Source organism: Coturnix japonica, unplaced genomic scaffold (genome assembly GCF_054131305.1).
Source record: "Coturnix japonica strain WE unplaced genomic scaffold, WE-NBRP24 Scf050, whole genome shotgun sequence".
NCBI lineage: Eukaryota > Metazoa > Chordata > Aves > Galliformes > Phasianidae > Coturnix > Coturnix japonica.
Window position 1 is genome coordinate 1,672,704 of NW_028188953.1, and position 22,208 is coordinate 1,694,911.

At 49.6% G+C, this 22,208-nt stretch overlaps 4 protein-coding genes across 14 annotated transcripts in view; 2 read left to right on the forward strand and 2 right to left on the reverse strand.

The window, feature by feature from the left end:
- Nucleotides 1–40, reverse strand: part of MDC1 (mediator of DNA damage checkpoint 1) — a 47,716-nt gene extending 47,676 nt beyond the window's left edge. Inside the window, exon 1 of the mRNA XM_085532663.1 lies at nucleotides 7–40. The gene's annotated coding sequence lies outside the window, so the exon portion shown is untranslated. The remainder of the gene's footprint in view (nucleotides 1–6) is intronic.
- A 277-nt stretch (nucleotides 41–317) lies between these two features.
- Nucleotides 318–22,003, forward strand: TUBB (tubulin beta class I). The gene is made up of 4 exons (XM_085532852.1): nucleotides 318–484; nucleotides 14,369–14,477; nucleotides 16,027–16,137; nucleotides 18,458–22,003. The coding sequence occupies exons 1-4, from the start codon at nucleotides 428–430 to the stop codon at nucleotides 19,513–19,515; spliced, it is 1,335 nt and encodes a 444-aa protein (XP_085388978.1). The 5' UTR covers nucleotides 318–427; the 3' UTR covers nucleotides 19,516–22,003.
- LOC146752218 (uncharacterized) lies at nucleotides 18,457–22,003 on the reverse strand. Of its 11 annotated transcripts, XM_085532958.1 has the most exons (4): nucleotides 20,662–22,003; nucleotides 20,504–20,543; nucleotides 20,139–20,164; nucleotides 18,457–20,019 (listed from the first exon to the last, which is right to left on the reverse strand). In XM_085532958.1, the coding sequence occupies exons 1-3, from the start codon at nucleotides 20,998–21,000 to the stop codon at nucleotides 20,151–20,153; spliced, it is 393 nt and encodes a 130-aa protein (XP_085389084.1). In that variant the 5' UTR covers nucleotides 21,001–22,003; the 3' UTR covers nucleotides 18,457–20,019; nucleotides 20,139–20,150. The 11 variants fall into 11 exon arrangements, 10 of the variants coding, with proteins under 10 accessions (XP_085389084.1, XP_085389083.1, XP_085389080.1 ...); XR_014940896.1 differs by having other exon boundaries at nucleotides 20,504–22,003; XM_085532957.1 differs by having other exon boundaries at nucleotides 18,457–20,164.
- Nucleotides 19,878–22,003, forward strand: LOC146752219 (uncharacterized). The gene is made up of 3 exons (XM_085533003.1): nucleotides 19,878–20,019; nucleotides 20,139–20,164; nucleotides 20,228–22,003. Exons 1-3 carry the CDS (start codon nucleotides 19,878–19,880, stop codon nucleotides 20,309–20,311), a joined length of 252 nt encoding a protein of 83 aa, XP_085389129.1. The 3' UTR covers nucleotides 20,312–22,003.
- Nucleotides 22,004–22,208: the final 205 nt, after the last annotated feature.

The following is a 22,208-nucleotide window of genomic DNA, read 5'->3' on the forward strand; positions in this document are numbered from 1 at the left end:
ACTCACCCCTCCCGCGCCACCACCTCGAAGCCCCGCCCCCTCTTTCCCCATTGGCTGCCGCCGCCTCTAAGCCCCGCCCACTCCCTGCTCCTATTGGCTGTTGGTTGTGATAGGCATAGAGAGCGAGCAAAGGGGACAGTCCTCCGAGCGTGACAGAGAGTCCGCAGTTAACCATAGAGTGAGATATGATAGATAGAGCGCCCTCACCGAGCGCGCCAAGAGGGCGGCACCAACCAATGGCTGCGCGGCAGACGGGCGGTGCCGACCAATGAGAGCTCGGCCGCGGCTATATAAAGCGCGAAGGCTGCGGAGCCGCCGCCATTGTCGCGGAGCCGCGTTGCGATTTAAAGGGGCCGCGCTCCGATCCCGGACCCATCCACCATCGTTATAGAACAAGGGGAAGGACCCGCTTTGAGCCGCCATCGCCATGAGGGAGATCGTCCACATCCAAGCGGGCCAATGCGGCAACCAAATCGGGGCTAAGGTGAATGAAAACCCCCCTTTAAATCCCCATTCAAATCCCATTTAAAACCCCCTTTATTCGACCCCCTTTATCCCCACCCTTAAATAGGGACGCGGCCCCTTTAAGAAGCCCCTCCCCCTTGAGGCGCGCAGACAAAGGGAGCCCCGAATCGGGCTGATTTTAACCCAAAATCCGCCCATTTCTTCGCTTTTAGGGCACATAAAGGATAATAAGGCTTTAAAATAAGGAATTCTAGCTATAAATAACCTAAAATCGTGGGTTTTAGCCCCAAAATGGCCATTTCCGGCCTTAAAATGGAGCCCCCCCCCCCCCGCCTTTACCACACGCGGAACAAAATGGCGGTTCCCGCCACAGGCCTAAAATCGCCATTTTTTACCTCAAAATCCGCCTTTTCCCGCCTTTATTGCGTCATCTGGGCGGGAAATGAGGGATTTTGGGGTTAAAAATGGCGATTTTGGGGTTAAAAATGGTGGATTTTGGGGTTAAAATGGTGGTTTTTGGGGGTATGGGGTGGGACGCTGTAATGCGGCAGAGCCGGATCGGGGTTGAAAGGGACGGGTTTAATGGTTAAAAATGAGCGATTTTTGAGGTAAAAAAGGGCAAAATCTGGTCAAAAGTGGAAATTTTGGGTCAGAAATGAGCATTTTTGGGTATAAAATGGTTGGATTAACCCCAAAATGGCGTTTTTTGTCCCCAAAACGGCCCTTTTTGCCCGCTAAAATGGCCTTTTTTGCCCCCAAAATGGGCTTCTTTTACTACCAAAATGGGCCTTTTTTGCCCCAAAATGGGCCTTTTTTGCCCCAAAATGGGCTTTTTCCCCCCAAAACTCTTTTTTTCCCTCAAAATGACTCTTTTTACCCTCTAAAATGGCGTTTTTTGCCCCCAAAATGGCTATTTTGCCCCCAAAACAGCTCTTTTGCAGCCCCCAAAATGCCCCTTTTTGCCCCAAAAATGCCCCTTTTTGCCCCAAAATTGCCCATTTTTGCACCAAAAATGGTATCTTTTCCCCCCAAAATAACCCTTTTTCCCCCAAAACAAGTCATTTCCAGCCCCCAAAATTGCCCATTTTTGCACCAAAAATGGTATCTTTTCCCCCCAAAATAACCCTTTTTCCCCCAAAACAAGTCATTTCCAGCCCCCAAATGGCCTTTTTTGCCCCCAAAATGCCTCATTTCCCCCCAAAATGGCACTTTTTGCCCCAAAATGGCACTTTTTCCCCCAAAAAATGGCCCTTTTCCCCAAAAAATACCCATTTCCCCCCCCACAAATTGACCCTTTTTGTCCCAAAATTGGCCATTTTTGCCCCAAAATGCCCCTTTCCCCCACCAAAACGACCATTTTTGCCCCAAAATGGCACTATTCCCCCCCAAAAACGACCCTTTTTGCCCCAAAACTGGCCATTTTTGCCCCAAAATGCCTCTTTTCCCCCCCAAAAAACGACCATTTTTACCCCAAAATTGGCAATTTTTGCCCCAAAGTGGCACTTTCCCCCCCAAAATGCCCCCTTTTCCCCCCAAAAAACGACCCATTTTGCCCCAAAATTGGCTATTTTTACCCCGAAATGCCACTTTTCCCCCCAAAACAGCTCATTTCCAGCCCCAAAATGGCCTTTTTTGCCCCCAAACGACCCTTTTCTCCCTCAAAATGACCCATTTTTCCCCAAAATTGCCCAATTTTCCCCCAAAATGGCCCTTTTTACCCCAAAATGACCCTTTCTCCCCTGAAAATGACTCGTTTTCCCCCGAAAAACAGCATTTTCCCCCCCAAAATACCCATTTCCCCCCAGAAATTGGCCATTTTTGCCCCAAAATGGCCCTTTCTCGCACCAAAATGCCCATTTCCCCCCTGAAAATGGCCCTTTTTCCCCCAAAATACCCATTTTTCTCCCCAAATTGACCCTTTTGCCCCAAAATTGCCCAATTTTCCCCCAAAATGGCCCTTTTTACCCCAAAATGGCCCTTTCTCCCTTCAAAATGACTCGTTTTACCTCCAAAACAGCATTTTCCAGCCCCAAAATGACTTTTTCCCCCCCAAAATACCCATTTCCCCCCAGAAATTGGCCATTTTTGCCCCAAAATTGGCCATTTTTGCCCCAAAATGACCCTTTCTCCCACCAAAATGCCCATTTCCCCCTTAAAAATGGCCCTTTCTCCCCTCAAAATGGCTCGTTTTCCCCCCAAAACAGCATTTTCCAGCCCCAAAATGGCCTTTTTTTGCCCCCAAATGACCCTTTTCCCCCAAAAAACCAACCATTTTTGCCCCAAAATTGGCCATTTTTGCCCTAAATGCCCATTTTCCCCCCAAAAATGACCATTTTCTCCCCCAAATAGACCCTTTTTGCCCCTAAACTGGCCATTTTTGCCCCAAAATGGCCCTTTTTCCCCCCAAAATTGCCCCTTTTCCCCCAAAAATTGCCCTTTTTGCCCCAAAACAGCTCATTTCCAGCCCCAAAATGGCCTTTTTTGCCCCCAAAATGGCCTCTTTTCCCCCCAAAATGCCCCTTTTTGCCCCAAAATGACCCATTTCCAGCTCCAAAATGACCATTTTTGCCACCAAAACACCCATTTTCCCCCACAAATTGACCCTTTTTGCCCCAAAACTGGCCATTTTTGCCCCAAAATGCCCCTTTTCCACCCAAAAAACGACACTTTTGGCCCCAAAATGGCCTTTTTTGCCCCTAAAATGACCTTTTTTTGCCCAAAATTGCCCCTTTTTGCCCCAAAATGCCCCATTTCCAGCCCAAAAATGGCCTTTTTTGACCCCAAAACACCCATTTCCCCCCCCAAATTGACCCTTTTTGCCCCAAAATGGCCATTTTTGCCCCAAAATGGCTCTTCTTCCCCCCAAAACAGCTCATTTCCAGCCCCAAAATGGCCTTTTTGCCCCCAAAATGGCCTTTTTTTGCCCCAAAATGCCTGTTTTCCCCTCAAAAAATGACCATTTTTGCCCCAAAATGGCACTTTTTCCCCCAAAAAGGACCCTTTTCTCCCCCAAAATGCCTCTTTTCCCCCTAAAAACGACCATTTTTGCCCCAAAATGACCCATTTCCAGCCCCAAAATGGCCTTTTTTGCCCCCAAAATGCCCCTTTTCCCCCCAAAAAACGACACTTTTGGCCCCAAAATGGCCTTTTTTCCCCCCAAAATGGCCTTTTTTTGCCCCAAAATTGCCCCTTTTTGCCCCAAAACAACCCATTTCCAGCCCAAAAATGGCCTTTTTTGCCCAAAAATGCCCCTTTTCCACCCAAAAAACAACACTTTTGGCCCCAAAATGTCCTTTTTTTGCCCCAAAATTGCCCCTTTTTGCCCCAAAACGACCCATTTCCAGCTCCAAAATGGCCATTTTTGCCCTCAAAACACCCATTTCCCCCCACAAATTGACCCTTTTTGCCCCGAAATGGCCATTTTTGCCCCAAAATGACCCTTTTTACCCCAAAACAACCCCATTTCCCCCCCAAAATAGACCCTTTTTGGCCCCAAATTGGCCTTTTTTTGCCCCAAAATGCCCCTTTTCCACCCAAAAAACGACACTTTTGGCCCCAAAATGGCCTTTTTTTGCCCAAAAATGCTCCTTTTCCCCTCAAAAAACTACCATTTTTGCCCCAAATTTGGCCATTTTTGCCCCAAAATGGCCTTTTTTCCCCAAAAAAATGGCACTTTTTACCCCAAAACACCCATTTCCCCCCCCAAGTTGACCCTTTTTGCCCCAAAATTGGCCATTTTTGCCTCAAAATGGCCCTTTTCCTCCCCAAAACAAGTCATTTCCAGCCCCAAAATGGCCTTTTTTGCCCCCCAAATGACCTTTTTTTGCCCAAAATTGCCCCTTTTTGCCCCAAAATGCCCCATTTCCAGCTCCAAAATGGCCCTTTTTGCCCCCAAAATGGCCATTTTTGCCCCAAAATGCCCCATTTCGAGCCCCAAAATGGCCTTTTTTGCCCCCAAAATGGCCTTTTTTTGCCCAAAAAACGACCCTTTTTGCCCCAAAATTGGCCTTTTTTGCCCCAAAATGGCCCTTCTCCCCACCAAAACAAGTCATTTCCAGCCCCAAAATGCCCCTTTTTGCCCAAAATTGCCCGTTTTTACCCCAAAATGCCCCATTTCCATCCCCATAACGTTCCTATTCGGCTCCTTTCCCCCCCATTGGGGCCTTATGACTCTTATTAATTCAATCTGCCCCAAAAACCCACTTTTTTACCCCAAAAAAAGCCCTATTTTCTGGCTTTGTGCTTCAAACAGCCCCAAAACCAGCGTTTTTCACCCCAAAATCAGCCCCTATGGAGCCCTAAAGGCCCTAAAATCGGCCTTTTTAACCCCAAAAACGACCCATTTCAGCCTCAAAATGGAGCTTTTTGTTCCCGGTCCCAAAATTGCCCTTTTTAGCCCCAAAATGGGGCTGATTTCGGACCTTTAGATTTAAGGATTTTGGTTAAAAATAGACAATTTTAAACCCCAAAAATGGCCCCAAATTCCCAAAATGGCCCTTTTTGACCCCAAAATTTCTTCACTTTTTTCACTAATGTACCAAAATTGCCGTTTTTCACCCCAAAATCAGCCCCTATGGAGCCCAATGTGGCTCCTTAAAGCCCTAAAATCGGCCTTTTTAACCCCAAAAACGACCCATTTCAGCCTCAAAATGGAGCTTTTTGTTACCAGTCCCAAAATTGCCCTTTTTAGCCCCAAAATGGGGCTGATTTAGAATTCAAGATTTTGGTTAAAAATAGACAATTTTTAATGCCAAAAATGGTCATTTTTGGTTCTTTTTTTAATGCTTTTGACCCCAAAAATGGCCCCAAATTCCCAAAATGGCCCTTTTTGACCCCAAAATTTCTTCACTTTTTTCACTCCTTATTTACCAAAATTGCCTTTTTTCACCCCAAAATCTTCCCCTATGGAGCCCTAAAGGCCCTAAAATCGGCCTTTTTCACCCCAAAATCAGCCCCTATGGAGCCCTAAAATCGGCCTTTTTCACCCCAAAAACGACCCATTTCGGCCTCAAAATGGAGCTTTTTGTTACCAGTCCCAAAATTGCCCTTTTTAGCCCCAAAATGGGGCTGGTTTCGGACCTTTAGAATTCAGGATTTTGGTTAAAAATAGATGATTTTCTACCCCAAAAATGGTCATTTTTGGTTCTTTTTTTAACGCTTTTGACCCCCAAAATGGCCCCAAATTCCCAAAATGGCCCTTTTTGACCCCAAAATTTCTTCACTTTTTTAACTCATGTACCCAAATTGCCTTTTTTCACCCCAAAACGAGCTCCGGCCCTAAAATAAACTCCGGCCTTAAAATAGAAGCAAAAAATGCCATTTTTAACCCAAAAATCCCCAATTTATCAATTAAAATGAAACTGATTGCTTTAAAAATAGCCATTTTTAGTCAAACAGACCCAAAATCGCCGTTTTTCACCCCATTTTTTTGCCCTAAAAATGGACGTTTTTAGCTCTCAAAATGGAGGCGGATCAGCCTTAAAATGGAGCCTGGCTTCACTCTGGCCAAAAACCTCATTAAAAAGTGCCATTTTTAACCAAAAACGCCCTTTTTTACCCCAAAATTGGCCCATTTCACCCTATTCTCCCCTTCCTTTAACTCTCCCATTGACTTCAATGCTGTTTTATTTCCGCCTATTCCTATTAACCCGGCCCCAAAACGGCCATTTTTTAACCCAAAAAGCCGCTTTTTCACCCCAAAAATCACCGTATTCTCAACCCTTGAACCTTTAACAATCCAACAGACCCAAAATTGGCCTTTTTAAGCCCAAAAATAAGCCCTTTGTTTGCTATATTCCTCCCCCCCCCCCCCCATTCACATCCATTGTTTGCAGCCCCAAATAGCCCCTTTTTCACCCCAAAACGAATCATCTCCATTATAAATTGCCCAAAATCGCCCTTTTTTACCCCAAAATGCCCCTTTAGCCCCCAGTTCTTAATACATCAAGTCTCTATTTCCCCCCTATGACCCAAAACTGCCCTTTTTCATCCCATTTTTGCCCAATTTTCCCCTTTTTTACCCCAAAATCCCTCTGTTCCCTTCCCCATTCTATCCCATTATATATTGCCCAAAATCGCCCTTTTTTTACCCCAAAATGCCCCTTTACCTCCCATTCAACAAGGCTCCATTTCCCTATGACCCAAAACTGCCCTTTTTCGTCCCATTTTTGCCCAAATTTCACCTTTTTTACCCCCAAATCCCCCCTATTGCTTTTCCCATTCTATCCCATTATATATTGCCCAAAATCGCCCTTTTTTACCCCAAAATGCCCCTTTAGCCCCCAGTTCTTAATACATCAAGTCTCTGTTTCCCCCCTATGACCCAAAATACCCCTTTTTCTTCCCATTTTTGCCCAATTTTCCCCTTTTTTACCCCAAAATCCCCCCTATTGCTTTCCCCATTCTATCCCATTATATATTGCCCAAAATCGCCCTTTTTTACCCCAAAATGCCCCTTTACCTCCCATTCAACAAGGCTCCATTTCCATATGACCCAAAATACCCCTTTTTCGCCCCATTTTTGCCCAATTTTCACCTTTTTTACCCCAAAATCCCCCCTATTGCTTTCCCCATTCTATCCCATTATATATTGCCCAAAATCGCCCTTTTTTACCCCAAAATGCCCCTTTAGCCCCCAGTTCTTAATACAGTGAGGCTCCATTCCCCCCTATGACCCAAAACTGCCCTTTTTCATCCCATTTTTGCCCAATTTTCACCTTTTTTACCCCAAAATCCCCCCCATTGCCTTCCCCATTCTATCCCGTTATATATTGCCCAAAATCACCCTTTTTTACCCCAAAATACCCCTTTAGCCCCCAGTTCTTAATACAACAAGTCTCTATTTCCCCCCTATGACCCCAAATACCCCTTTTTCATCCCATTTTTGCCCAATTTTCCCCTTTTTTACCCCAAAATACCCCCTATTGCCTTCCCCATTCTATCCCATTATATATTGCCCAAAATCGCCCTTTTTTACCCCAAAATGCCCCTTTACCTCCCATTCAACAAGGCTCCATTTCCCTATGACCCAAAACTGCCCTTTTTCATCCCATTTTTGCCCAATTTTCACCTTTTTTCCCCCAAAATCCCCCCCCATTGCCTTCCCCATTCTATCCCATTATATATTGCCCCAAATCGCCCTTTTTTACCCCAAAATGCCCCTGTAGCCCCCAGTTCTTAATACATCAAGTCTCTATTTCCCCCCTATGACCCAAAATTCCCCTTTTTCGTCCCATTTTTGCCCAATTTTAACCTTTATAACCCCAAAATCCCCCCCATTGCCTTCCCCATTCTATCCCATTATATATTGCCCAAAATCGCCCTTTTTTACCCCAAAATGCCCCTTTAACCCCCAGTTCTTAATACAATGAGGCTCCATTTCCCCCTTTTGCCCTTTTTCGACCCATTTTTGCCCAATTTTCCCCTTTTTTACCCCAAAATCCCCCCTATTGCTTTTCCCATTCTATCCCATTATATATTGCCCAAAATCACCCTTTTTTACCCCAAAATACCCCTTTAGCCCCCAGTTCTTAATACAACGAGTCTCTATTTCCCCCTATGACCCAAAACTGCCCTTTTTTATCCCATTTTTGCCCAATTTTCACCTTTTTTACCCCAAAATCCCCCCTATTGCTTTTCCCATTCTATCCCATTATATATTGCCCAAAATCGCCCTTTTTTACCCCAAAATGCCCCTTTAGCCTCCAGTTCTTAATGCAACAAGGCTCCATTCCCCCCTATGACCTAAAATACCCCTTTTTCATCCCATTTTTGCCCAATTTTCACCTTTTTTACCCCAAAATCCCCCCTATTGCCTTTCCCATTCTATCCCATTATATATTGCCCAAAATCGCCCTTTTTTACCCCAAAATGCCCCTTTAGCCCCCAATTCTTAATACAACAAGTCTCTATTTCCCCCCTATGACCCAAAACTGCCCTTTTTCATCCCATTTTTGCCCAATTTTCCCCTTTTTTACCCCAAAATCCCTCTGTTCCCTTCCCCATTCTATCCCATTATATATTGCCCAAAATCGCCCTTTTTTACCCCAAAATGCCCCTTTAGCCCCCAGTTCTTAATACATCAAGTCTCTGTTTCCCCCCTATGACCCAAAACTGCCCTTTTTCGTCCCATTTTTGCCCAAATTTCACCTTTTTTACCCCCAAATCCCCCCTATTGCTTTTCCCATTCTATCCCATTATATATTGCCCAAAATCGCCCTTTTTTACCCCAAAATGCCCCTTTAGCCCCCAGTTCTTAATACATCAAGTCTCTGTTTCCCCCCTATGACCCAAAATACCCCTTTTTCTTCCCATTTTTGCCCAATTTTCCCCTTTTTTACCCCAAAATCCCCCCTATTGCTTTCCCCATTCTATCCCATTATATATTGCCCAAAATCGCCCTTTTTTACCCCAAAATGCCCCTTTACCTCCCATTCAACAAGGCTCCATTTCCATATGACCCAAAATACCCCTTTTTCGCCCCATTTTTGCCCAATTTTCACCTTTTTTACCCCAAAATCCCCCCTATTGCTTTCCCCATTCTATCCCATTATATATTGCCCAAAATCGCCCTTTTTTACCCCAAAATGCCCCTTTAGCCCCCAGTTCTTAATACAGTGAGGCTCCATTCCCCCCTATGACCCAAAACTGCCCTTTTTCATCCCATTTTTGCCCAATTTTCACCTTTTTTACCCCAAAATCCCCCCCATTGCCTTCCCCATTCTATCCCGTTATATATTGCCCAAAATCACCCTTTTTTACCCCAAAATACCCCTTTAGCCCCCAGTTCTTAATACAACAAGTCTCTATTTCCCCCCTATGACCCCAAATACCCCTTTTTCATCCCATTTTTGCCCAATTTTCCCCTTTTTTACCCCAAAATACCCCCTATTGCCTTCCCCATTCTATCCCATTATATATTGCCCAAAATCGCCCTTTTTTACCCCAAAATGCCCCTTTACCTCCCATTCAACAAGGCTCCATTTCCCTATGACCCAAAACTGCCCTTTTTCATCCCATTTTTGCCCAATTTTCACCTTTTTTCCCCCAAAATCCCCCCCCATTGCCTTCCCCATTCTATCCCATTATATATTGCCCCAAATCGCCCTTTTTTACCCCAAAATGCCCCTGTAGCCCCCAGTTCTTAATACATCAAGTCTCTATTTCCCCCCTATGACCCAAAATTCCCCTTTTTCGTCCCATTTTTGCCCAATTTTAACCTTTATAACCCCAAAATCCCCCCCATTGCCTTCCCCATTCTATCCCATTATATATTGCCCAAAATCGCCCTTTTTTACCCCAAAATGCCCCTTTAACCCCCAGTTCTTAATACAATGAGGCTCCATTTCCCCCTTTTGCCCTTTTTCGACCCATTTTTGCCCAATTTTCCCCTTTTTTACCCCAAAATCCCCCCTATTGCTTTTCCCATTCTATCCCATTATATATTGCCCAAAATCACCCTTTTTTACCCCAAAATACCCCTTTAGCCCCCAGTTCTTAATACAACGAGTCTCTATTTCCCCCTATGACCCAAAACTGCCCTTTTTTATCCCATTTTTGCCCAATTTTCACCTTTTTTACCCCAAAATCCCCCCTATTGCTTTTCCCATTCTATCCCATTATATATTGCCCAAAATCGCCCTTTTTTACCCCAAAATGCCCCTTTAGCCTCCAGTTCTTAATGCAACAAGGCTCCATTCCCCCCTATGACCTAAAATACCCCTTTTTCATCCCATTTTTGCCCAATTTTCACCTTTTTTACCCCAAAATCCCCCCTATTGCCTTTCCCATTCTATCCCATTATATATTGCCCAAAATCGCCCTTTTTTACCCCAAAATGCCCCTTTAGCCCCCAATTCTTAATACAACAAGTCTCTATTTCCCCCCTATGACCCAAAACTGCCCTTTTTCATCCCATTTTTGCCCAATTTTCCCCTTTTTTACCCCAAAATCCCTCTGTTCCCTTCCCCATTCTATCCCATTATATATTGCCCAAAATCGCCCTTTTTTACCCCAAAATGCCCCTTTAGCCCCCAGTTCTTAATACATCAAGTCTCTGTTTCCCCCCTATGACCCAAAACTGCCCTTTTTCGTCCCATTTTTGCCCAAATTTCACCTTTTTTACCCCCAAATCCCCCCTATTGCTTTTCCCATTCTATCCCATTATATATTGCCCAAAATCGCCCTTTTTTACCCCAAAATGCCCCTTTAGCCCCCAGTTCTTAATACATCAAGTCTCTGTTTCCCCCCTATGACCCAAAATACCCCTTTTTCTTCCCATTTTTGCCCAATTTTCCCCTTTTTTACCCCAAAATCCCCCCTATTGCTTTCCCCATTCTATCCCATTATATATTGCCCAAAATCGCCCTTTTTTACCCCAAAATGCCCCTTTACCTCCCATTCAACAAGGCTCCATTTCCATATGACCCAAAATACCCCTTTTTCGCCCCATTTTTGCCCAATTTTCACCTTTTTTACCCCAAAATCCCCCCTATTGCTTTCCCCATTCTATCCCATTATATATTGCCCAAAATCGCCCTTTTTTACCCCAAAATGCCCCTTTAGCCCCCAGTTCTTAATACAGTGAGGCTCCATTCCCCCCTATGACCCAAAACTGCCCTTTTTCATCCCATTTTTGCCCAATTTTCACCTTTTTTACCCCAAAATCCCCCCCATTGCCTTCCCCATTCTATCCCGTTATATATTGCCCAAAATCACCCTTTTTTACCCCAAAATACCCCTTTAGCCCCCAGTTCTTAATACAACAAGTCTCTATTTCCCCCCTATGACCCCAAATACCCCTTTTTCATCCCATTTTTGCCCAATTTTCCCCTTTTTTACCCCAAAATACCCCCTATTGCCTTCCCCATTCTATCCCATTATATATTGCCCAAAATCGCCCTTTTTTACCCCAAAATGCCCCTTTACCTCCCATTCAACAAGGCTCCATTTCCCTATGACCCAAAACTGCCCTTTTTCATCCCATTTTTGCCCAATTTTCACCTTTTTTCCCCCAAAATCCCCCCCCATTGCCTTCCCCATTCTATCCCATTATATATTGCCCCAAATCGCCCTTTTTTACCCCAAAATGCCCCTGTAGCCCCCAGTTCTTAATACATCAAGTCTCTATTTCCCCCCTATGACCCAAAATTCCCCTTTTTCGTCCCATTTTTGCCCAATTTTAACCTTTATAACCCCAAAATCCCCCCCATTGCCTTCCCCATTCTATCCCATTATATATTGCCCAAAATCGCCCTTTTTTACCCCAAAATGCCCCTTTAACCCCCAGTTCTTAATACAATGAGGCTCCATTTCCCCCTTTTGCCCTTTTTCGACCCATTTTTGCCCAATTTTCCCCTTTTTTACCCCAAAATCCCCCCTATTGCTTTTCCCATTCTATCCCATTATATATTGCCCAAAATCACCCTTTTTTACCCCAAAATACCCCTTTAGCCCCCAGTTCTTAATACAACGAGTCTCTATTTCCCCCTATGACCCAAAACTGCCCTTTTTTATCCCATTTTTGCCCAATTTTCACCTTTTTTACCCCAAAATCCCCCCTATTGCTTTTCCCATTCTATCCCATTATATATTGCCCAAAATCGCCCTTTTTTACCCCAAAATGCCCCTTTAGCCTCCAGTTCTTAATGCAACAAGGCTCCATTCCCCCCTATGACCTAAAATACCCCTTTTTCATCCCATTTTTGCCCAATTTTCACCTTTTTTACCCCAAAATCCCCCCTATTGCCTTTCCCATTCTATCCCATTATATATTGCCCAAAATCGCCCTTTTTTACCCCAAAATGCCCCTTTAGCCCCCAATTCTTAATACAACAAGTCTCTATTTCCCCCCTATGACCCAAAACTGCCCTTTTTCATCCCATTTTTGCCCAATTTCCCCCTTTTTTACCCCAAAATCCCCCCCATTACTTTCCCCATTCTATCCCATTATATATTGCCCCAAATCGCCCTTTTTTACCCCAAAATGCCCCTTTAGCCCCCAATTCTTAATACAACAAGTCTCTATTTCCCCCCTATGACCCAAAACTGCCCTTTTTCATCCCATTTTTGCCCAATTTCCCCCTTTTTTACCCCAAAATCCCCCCCATTACTTTCCCCATTCTATCCCATTATATATTGCCCCAAATCGCCCTTTTTTACCCCAAAATGCCCCTTTACCTCCCATTCAACAAGGCTCCATTTCCCTATGACCCAAAACTGCCCTTTTTCGTCCCATTTTTGCCCAATTTTAACCTTTATAACCCCAAAATCCCCCCCATTGCCTTCCCCATTCTATCCCATTATATATTGCCCAAAATCGCCCTTTTTTACCCCAAAATGCCCCTTTAACCCCCAGTTCTTAATACAATGAGGCTCCATTTCCCCCTTTTGCCCTTTTTCGACCCATTTTTGCCCAATTTTCCCCCTTTTTACCCCAAAATCCCCCCTATTGCTTTTCCCATTCTATCCCATTATATATTGCCCAAAATCACCCTTTTTTACCCCAAAATACCCCTTTAGCCCCCAGTTCTTAATACAACGAGTCTCTATTTCCCCCTATGACCCAAAACTGCCCTTTTTTATCCCATTTTTGCCCAATTTTCACCTTTTTTACCCCAAAATCCCCCCTATTGCTTTTCCCATTCTATCCCATTATATATTGCCCAAAATCGCCCTTTTTTACCCCAAAATGCCCCTTTAGCCTCCAGTTCTTAATGCAACAAGGCTCCATTCCCCCCTATGACCTAAAATACCCCTTTTTCATCCCATTTTTGCCCAATTTTCACCTTTTTTACCCCAAAATCCCCCCTATTGCCTTTCCCATTTTATCCCATTATATATTGCCCAAAATCGCCCTTTTTTACCCCAAAATGCCCCTTTAGCCCCCAATTCTTAATACAACAAGTCTCTATTTCCCCCCTATGACCAAAAACTGCCCTTTTTCGTCCCATTTTTGCCCAATTTTCCCCTTTTTTACCCCAAAATCCCTCCCGTTGCTTTTCCCATTCTATCCCATTATATATTGCCCAAAATCGCCCTTTTTTACCCCAAAATGCCCCTTTACCTCCCATTCAACAAGGCTCCATTTCCCTATGACCCAAAACTGCCCTTTTTCATCCCATTTTTGCCCAATTTTCCCCTTTTTTACCCCAAAATCACCCCCCTCCCCCCCCTTTAAAAACACTCAAATTCGGGCCCAAAAAACTCCTAAAAATAGCTATTTTTTCCACCATTCAACCCCCAAAATGGCCGGATTGGATGTTTTTAACCCTTTCCTACCCCCACAGACCCAAAATCGCTGGATTTTGACCCATTTTGGGGCTGGGTGTGGCTTTAAACCCCCCCCCCCCAGAACCCAATAGGGGTCCATTCCGCCCCTCCCCCACCCTTTGTTCCTTAAGCCCCGCCCACCCACCTGCCAATCAAACGGGGGGGTGATGGACACGCCCACCTGATTAATATTAACGACCCGTATGCAAATGAGGGTGGCTGATACCCAATGAGAGGGCGGCATCCATGATTAATTAATGAGATGTGCCGCTTTAATTTAAATAAGGCTTCCGGTTCCCGCCCAAACGGTTGGAGGGGGCGGGGCCAAGTGAAGCCACGCCCCTTCAGCGCAAGCCCCGCCCTTTTTGGGCTTGCCCGCTGATTGGCCACACCCCTCCATTGTCCCTCACTTTAGCCCCGCCCCCAGGTGCGGTTTTAACCTCTGATTGGCTGCTCGCACTTAGCCCCGCCTCTTCCCTATAGCTGCCTTCTCTTAAAGCTACAGTGCGTATTTTTGGCCTTCTCCCACCCCTGGGTGGGATGGGGGTCTCTCTGACCCCCCCCAACCCATTTTTTACCCCCCCAACCCATTTTTTAGCTCCTTTAACCCATTTTTTACCCCTTCCTATGGCAGTTCTGGGAGGTGATCAGTGACGAGCACGGCATCGACCCCACGGGGACCTACCATGGGGACAGTGACCTGCAGCTGGACCGTATCAGTGTCTATTACAATGAGGCCACTGGTACGTCCCATATCCCATTCCTTATTGCCCCCCATATGGGTTGGTGTGGGTTCCTTTAAGGGGTTGGGGGTCCTTTGGGGTGTTGGATATGGGAGGTTGGGGTCCTTGAGGTGGGAGGGGGGCTCCTTTATGGGCTTGGTTGGGGGTCTTCTGGGCTGATGGATATGGGGGTTTGGGGTCGTTTAGGTGGGGGGGGGGGGGGGACCCTTATGGGGTGGGGGGGTTGGGGGTTCATTGAGTTGATGTATATGGGGGTTTGGGGTCCTTGAGGTGGGGGGGGGGGTTCCCTTATGGGGTGGGGGTTGGGGGTCCTTTGGGGTGTTGGATATGGGGGTTGGGGGTCCTTCAGGTGGGGGGGGGTCTCCTTTATGGGGTTGGTTGGGGGTCCTTTGAGCTGTTGGATATGGGGTGGATATGGGGGTTTGGGGTCGTTTAGGTAGGGGGGGGGATCCTTTATGGGGTGGTTGGGGGTCTTTTGGGCTGATGGATATGGGGCTTTGGGGTCCTTCAGGTGGGGGGGGGGGAGGGAGTTCTTAGGTTATGGGGTCTTTAAAGGGGAGAGGTTAGGGGGTTCCTTTATGGGGTGGGGGGAGTTGGGGGGTGGGGGTCCTTGTGGTGGGGGGGGGGGGTTCCCTTATGGGGGGTGGTTGGGGGTCCTTTGAGCTGATGTATATGGGGGTTTGGGGTCCTTGAGGTGGGGGGTGGATCCTTTATGGGGTTGGGGGGGGGGGGTTGGGGGTCCTTTGAGTTGATGTATATGGGGCTTTGGGGTCTTTTAGGTGGAGGGGGCTCCTTTATGGGGTTGGTTGGGGGTCCTTTGGGCTGATGGATATGGGGTGGATATGGGGGTTTGGGTTCCTATGGGGTGGGGGTAGGGATAGATCTGGGCTCCTTAGGGTGGGGGTTTGGGTTCCTATGGGGTGGGGGTAGGGATAGATCTGGGCTCCTTAGGGTGGGGGTTTGGGTTCCTATGGGGTGGGGGATTGGGTTCCTATGGGGTGGGGGTAGGGATGGATCTGGGCTCCTTAGGGTGGGAGTTTGGGTTCCTATGGGGTGGGGGTTTGGGTTCCTATGGGGTGAAAGTAGGGATGGATCTGGGCTCCTTGGGGTGGGGGTTTGGGTTCCTATGGGGTGGGGGTTTGGGTTCCTATGGGGTGGGGTAGGGATAGATCTGGGCTCCTTAGGGCTCTTTGGGGTGGGGGATTGGGTTCCTATGGGGTGGGGGATTGGGTTCCTATGGGGAGGGGTAGGGATAGATCTGGGCTCCTTAGGGCTCTTTGGGGTGGGTTTGGGTTCCTATGGGGTGAGGGTAGGGATGGATCTGGGCTCCTTAGGGTTGGGGTTTGGGTTCCTATGGGGTTGGGGTTGGGGGTCCTTTGAGCTGATGGATATGGGGTGGATATGGGGGTTTGGGTTCCTATGGGGTGGGGGTCGGTATAGATCCGGTCTCCTTGGGTCTCTTTGGGGTGGCTTTGGGTTCCTTAGGGTTTAGGTTCTGGATCTATGGGGTGATACTGCCCCACATCACCCCCCAACTCCCCCCCCCCAGGTGGTAAATACGTCCCCAGGGCCATCCTGGTTGACCTGGAGCCGGGTACGATGGACTCGGTGCGTTCCGGACCCTTTGGGCAGATCTTCAGACCCGATAACTTTGTGTTTGGTGAGTCCCAAATGACCCTATAGGGGTTGATATAGGGCCGGGGGGGTCTTTATAGGGTCCTAATGGGGTCCTCGTAGGGTTCTTATGGGGTGGGATATGGGGTTGTCCCATGGGATAATGGGGTCCCCATGGGGTGTCATGTCAGTAGAAGGTTGGAGGAGGGGGGTTGGTGGCCCTATAGGGGGTCTGGTGGCTCTATATGGGGGTTTGGTGGCCCCAAAGGAACCCTGGTGGCCCTATGGGGGGGGGTTGGTGGCCCTATAGTGGGGGTTGGTGGCCCTATATGGGGGTTTGGTGGCCCCAAAGGAGCCCTGGTGGCCCTATGGGGGGGTTAGTGGCCTTATAGGGGGTGTGGTGGTCCTATATGGGGGTTTGGTGGCCCCAATGGAGCCCTGGTGGCCCTATGGGGGGTGTTGGTGGCCCTATGGGAGGGGTTGGTGGCCCTATATGGGGGTCTGGTGGCCCTATAATGGGGTTTGGTGGCCATTGTGGTGTCCTAATGAGGTCTGGTGGCCCTATAGGGGGTCTGGTGGCCCTATGGGGGGGGTCTGGTGGCCCTATATGGGGGTTGGTGGCCCTATAGGGGGGGTCTGGTGGCCCCGAAGGAGCCCTGGTGGCCCTATGGGGGGTTTAGTGGCCCTATAGGGGGTCTGGTGGCCATAAAGGGGGTTGGTGGCCCCAATGGAGCCTTGGTGGCCCTATGGGGGGGGTTGGTGGCCCTATAGGGGGTGTGGTAGCCCTATAGGGGGTCTGGTGGCCCTATATGGGGGTTTGGTGGCCCCAGTGGAGCCCTGGTGGCCCTATAGGGTTTGGTGGCCCCAATGGAGCCCTGGTGGCCCTATAGGGGGTCTGGTGGCCCTAAAGGGAGGGGTTGGTGGCCCTATATGGGGTCTGGAGGCCCTATATGGGGGTTTGGTGGCCCTGAAGGAGCCCTGGTGGCCCTATGGGGGGGGTTGGTGGCCCTATATGGGGGTTTGGTGGCCCCAATGGAGCCCTGGTGGCCCTATATGGGGGTTGGTGGCCCCAAAGGAGCCTTGGTGGCCCTATAGGGGGGGTTGGTGGCCCTATGGGGGGGGTTGGTGGCCCTATAGGGGGGTTGGTGGCCCCAAAGGAGCCTTGGTGGCCCTATGGGGGGGGGTTGGTGGCCCTATAGGGGGTGTGGTAGCCCTATAGGGGGTCTGGTGGCCCTATATGGGGGTTTGGTGGCCCCAGTGGAGCCCTGGTGGCCCTATAGGGTTTGGTGGCCCCAATGGAGCCCTGGTGGCCCTATAGGGGGTCTGGTGGCCCTAAAGGGAGGGGTTAGTGGCCCTATGGGGGGGGTTGGTGGCCCTATATGGGGTCTGGAGGCCCTATATGGGGGTTTGGTGGCCCTGAAGGAGCCCTGGTGGCCCTATGGGGGGGGTTGGTGGCCCTATATGGGGGTTTGGTGGCCCCAATGGAGCCCTGGTGGCCCTATATGGGGGTTGGTGGCCCCAAAGGAGCCTTGGTGGCCCAATGGGGGGGGTTGGTGGCCCCATAGGGGTTGGTGGCCCTATAGGGGGGTTGGTGGCCCCAAAGGAGCCTTGGTGGCCCTATAGGGGGGGTTGGTGGCCCCAAAGGAGCCTTGGTGGCCCTATAGGGGGGTTGGTGGCCCCAAAGGAGCCTTGGTGGCCCCAAAGGAGCCTTGGTGGCCCTATGGGGGGGGTTGGTGGCCCTATAGGGGGTGTGGTAGCCCTATAGGGGGTCTGGTGGCCCTATATGGGGGTTTGGTGGCCCCAGTGGAGCCCTGGTGGCCCTATAGGGTTTGGTGGCCCCAATGGAGCCCTGGTGGCCCTATAGGGGGTCTGGTGGCCCTAAAGGGAGGGGTTAGTGGCCCTATGGGGGGGGGTTAGTGGCCCTATAGGGGGGTTGGTGGCCCCAAAGGAGCCCTGGTGGCCCTATGGGGGGGGTTGGTGGCCCTATAGGGGGGTTGGTGGCCCCAAAGGAGCCTTGGTGGCCCTATAGGGGGTCTGGTGGCCCTATATGGGGGTCTGGTGGCCCCAAAGGAGCCTTGGTGGCCCTGTAGGGGGGTTGGTGGCCCTATATGGGGGTTGGTGGCCCCAAAGGAACCCTGGTGGCCCTATAGGGGGGTTGGTGGCCCCAGAGGAGCCTTGGTGGCCCTATGGGGGGGGGTTGGTGGCCCTATGAGGGGGTCTGGTGGCCCCAAAAGAGCCCTGGTGGCCCTATAAGGGGGGTTGGTGGCCCTATAGGGGGGTTGGTGGCCCTATAGGGGTTGGTGGCCCTATAGGGGTTGGTGGCCCAATGAGGGCAGCCCCTAACTCCCCCTTTCACCCCATGGCAGGTCAAAGCGGGGCCGGTAACAACTGGGCTAAAGGCCATTACACGGAAGGGGCCGAGCTGGTAGATTCGGTTCTGGACGTGGTCCGAAAAGAAGCCGAGAGCTGCGATTGCCTTCAAGGTTTTCAATTAACCCATTCATTGGGTGGTGGTACCGGTTCCGGAATGGGAACCCTTCTGATATCTAAAATCCGTGAAGAATATCCCGATCGAATCATGAACACCTTTAGCGTGGTCCCATCCCCAAAAGTATCGGATACGGTGGTCGAACCCTACAACGCGACTTTATCGGTTCATCAGTTAGTCGAGAACACGGATGAAACCTATTGCATCGATAACGAGGCTTTGTACGATATCTGCTTCCGTACCCTTAAATTAACCACCCCGACCTACGGAGACCTCAACCATCTCGTATCGGCCACCATGAGCGGCGTCACCACCTGCCTCCGTTTCCCAGGTCAACTCAACGCCGACCTCCGTAAGCTGGCTGTGAATATGGTTCCGTTCCCTCGTCTTCATTTCTTTATGCCCGGTTTTGCCCCGTTAACATCACGCGGTAGCCAACAATACCGAGCTTTAACCGTCCCCGAGCTCACCCAACAAGTGTTCGATGCCAAAAACATGATGGCGGCCTGTGACCCCCGTCATGGCCGTTATCTCACGGTGGCGGCCGTTTTCCGAGGTCGGATGTCGATGAAGGAGGTCGACGAACAAATGTTGAACGTTCAGAACAAGAACAGCTCTTATTTCGTCGAATGGATCCCCAACAACGTCAAGACGGCCGTGTGCGACATCCCGCCCCGCGGCCTCAAGATGGCCGTCACCTTCATCGGGAACAGCACGGCCATCCAAGAGCTTTTCAAACGTATTTCGGAGCAGTTCACCGCCATGTTCCGCCGTAAGGCCTTCCTCCATTGGTACACAGGGGAAGGGATGGATGAGATGGAGTTTACCGAGGCCGAGAGCAACATGAACGACCTGGTGTCGGAGTATCAGCAATACCAGGACGCCACGGCCGAGGAGGAGGAGGATTTCGGGGAGGAGGCCGAAGAAGAGGCCTAAAAAAATGGAGCCGGCCTTCGTCCTTCCAACGCCAGCGTCGTCCTCGGAGAGCCCTCGTCCTTCCACGTCGTTCTCGGAGAGCTTTCGTCCTGCAAACATGGCCGCCGTCGGCCATCTTGATCATCAACGCTGTCAAAATGGCCGCCGTCGGCCATCTTGATCATCAACGCTGTCAATATGGCCGCCGTCGGCACTCAGCGCTGACAATGGGGGGATGGCCGCCATCTTGATCCTCAACGCTGTCAATATGGCCTCTGTCAACACTGTCAATATGGCCGCCGTCGGCCATCTTCATAGCTCTGTCAACGTGAAGATGTCAGCCATCTTGATCCTCAACACTGTCAATATGGCCGACGGCGGAGATGTCGGCCATCGTTACCATGGAGATGTCGGCCATCTTGATCATCAACTCTGTCAGCATGGAGATGTCGGCCATCTTGATCATCAACGCTGTCAACATGGAGATGTCGGCCATCGTTACCATGGAGATGTCGGCCATCTTGATCATCAACTCTGTCAGCATGGAGATGGCCGCCATCTTGATCCTCAATGCTCTCAATATGGCCGCCGTCAGCCATCTTGATCATCAACGCTGTCAATATGGCCGCCGTCGGCCATCTTCGTCATCAACGCTGTCAATATGGCTGCCGTCAACACTGTCAATATGGCCGCCATCGGCCATCTTGATCATCATCTCTGACAATGGGGGGATGTCGGCCATCTTGATCATCAACGCTGTCAATATGGCCGCTGTCGGCACTCAGCGCTGACAATGGGGGGATGGCCGCCATCTTGATCCTCAACGCTGTCAATATGGTCTCCGTCAACACTGTCAATATGGCCGCCGTTGCCCATCTTGATCATCAACGCTGTCAATATGGCCGCCGTCGGCCATCGTTACCATGGAGATGTCGGCCATCTTGATCATCAACGCTGTCAACATGGAGATGTCGGCCATCTTCATCCTCAACGCTGTCAATGGGGGGATGTCGGCCATCTTGATCATCAACGCTGTCAATATGGCCGCCGTCGGCCATCTTGATCCTCTACGCTGTCAACATGGAGGTGTCGGCCATCTTGATCATCCACACTGTCAATATGGCCGCCGTCGGCCATCTTGGTCCTCAACGCTGTCAACATGGAGATGTCGGCCATCTTGATCCTCAACACTGTCAATATGGCCGCCGTCGGCCATCTTGGATCATCAACACTGTCAACATGGAGATGGCGGCCATCGTCACCATGAAGGTGTCGGCCATCTTCATCCTCAACACTGTCAGCATGAAGATGTCGGCCATCTTGATACTCAACGCTGTCAATATGGCCGCCGTCGGCCATCTTGATCATGAACGCTGTCAACATGGAGATGGCGGCCATCATCCTTCGGTGTCGCCATGAAGACGTTGGCCATCGCCGTGTCCCCTTGAGGAGCTCATGGCCGCCATCTTTGTCCTTCGGCTGCGTCCCCATGAAGATGTCGGCCATCGTCCTTGGCCGTTGTCACCACGAAGACGTCGGCCATCACGTTCCATCATGGCTGCCATCCCCATCATGGTCAGTGTCCCCGTCATGTCCAATGACCCCATCATGGCCGCCATGTTCATCATGGCCGCCATGTCCCATCATGGCCGCCATCCCCATCATAGTCAATGACCCTATCATGGCTGCCGTCCCCATCATGGCCGCCATGTTCCATCATGGCCGCCATGTTTCATCATGGCTGCCATCCCCATCATAGTCAATGACCCCATCATGGCCGCCATGTTTATCATGGCCACCATCCAACATGGCCGCCATCCCCATCATAGTCAATGACCATATCATGGCCACCATGTCCATCATGGCCGCCATACATCATGGCTGCCATCCCCATCAAGTCTAATGCCCCATCATGGTGGCCATCTTCATCATGGCCGCCATCCCCATCATGTCTAATGTCCCATCCAGGCCACCGTCCCCATCATGGCCGCCATCTGTATCATGGCTGCCAATCCCCATCATGGCCGCCATTTCCATCATGGCCGCCATCCCCATCATGTCTGCTAATGTCCCATCCAGGCCACCGTCCCCATCATGGCTGCCATTTCCAACATGGCCGCCATCTCTGTCATGGCTGCCAATCCCCATTATGGCTGCCATCATGTCCAATGACCCCATCATGGCCGCCATTTCCAACATGGCCGCCATCTCTATCATGGCTGCCATCCCCATCAAGTCTAATGCCCCATTATGGCGGCCATAATAATGTCCCATCAAGGCCACCGTACCCATCATGGCCGCCATTTCCATCATGGCCGCCATTTCCAACATGGCCGCCGTCCCCCCCCCAATAGACGGGCTCTCCCCCCCCCCCCTCTATTTTCCTATATCATTTTCATTCTTTTTTTGCCCCATTTTTCCCCATTTTTGGTTGTTTTTCATATTGAAAAGCTGCCCCCCACCCCAAAGAGGGGGGGGGGGGCAAACAATAAAGCTGGGACGGAACGCCGCCATTGTGCCCTATTGATATGGGACCCCCCCCCAATTAAAGACCCCACATATAAGGACCCCCCCATATATAGGGCCCCCCCCATATATAAGGACCCCCCCCATGTATAAGGGCCCCCCTATATATAAGGACCCCCTATATATAAGGCCCCCCCCCATATATAAGGACCCCCCCCATATATAAGGGCCCCCCTATATATAAGGAC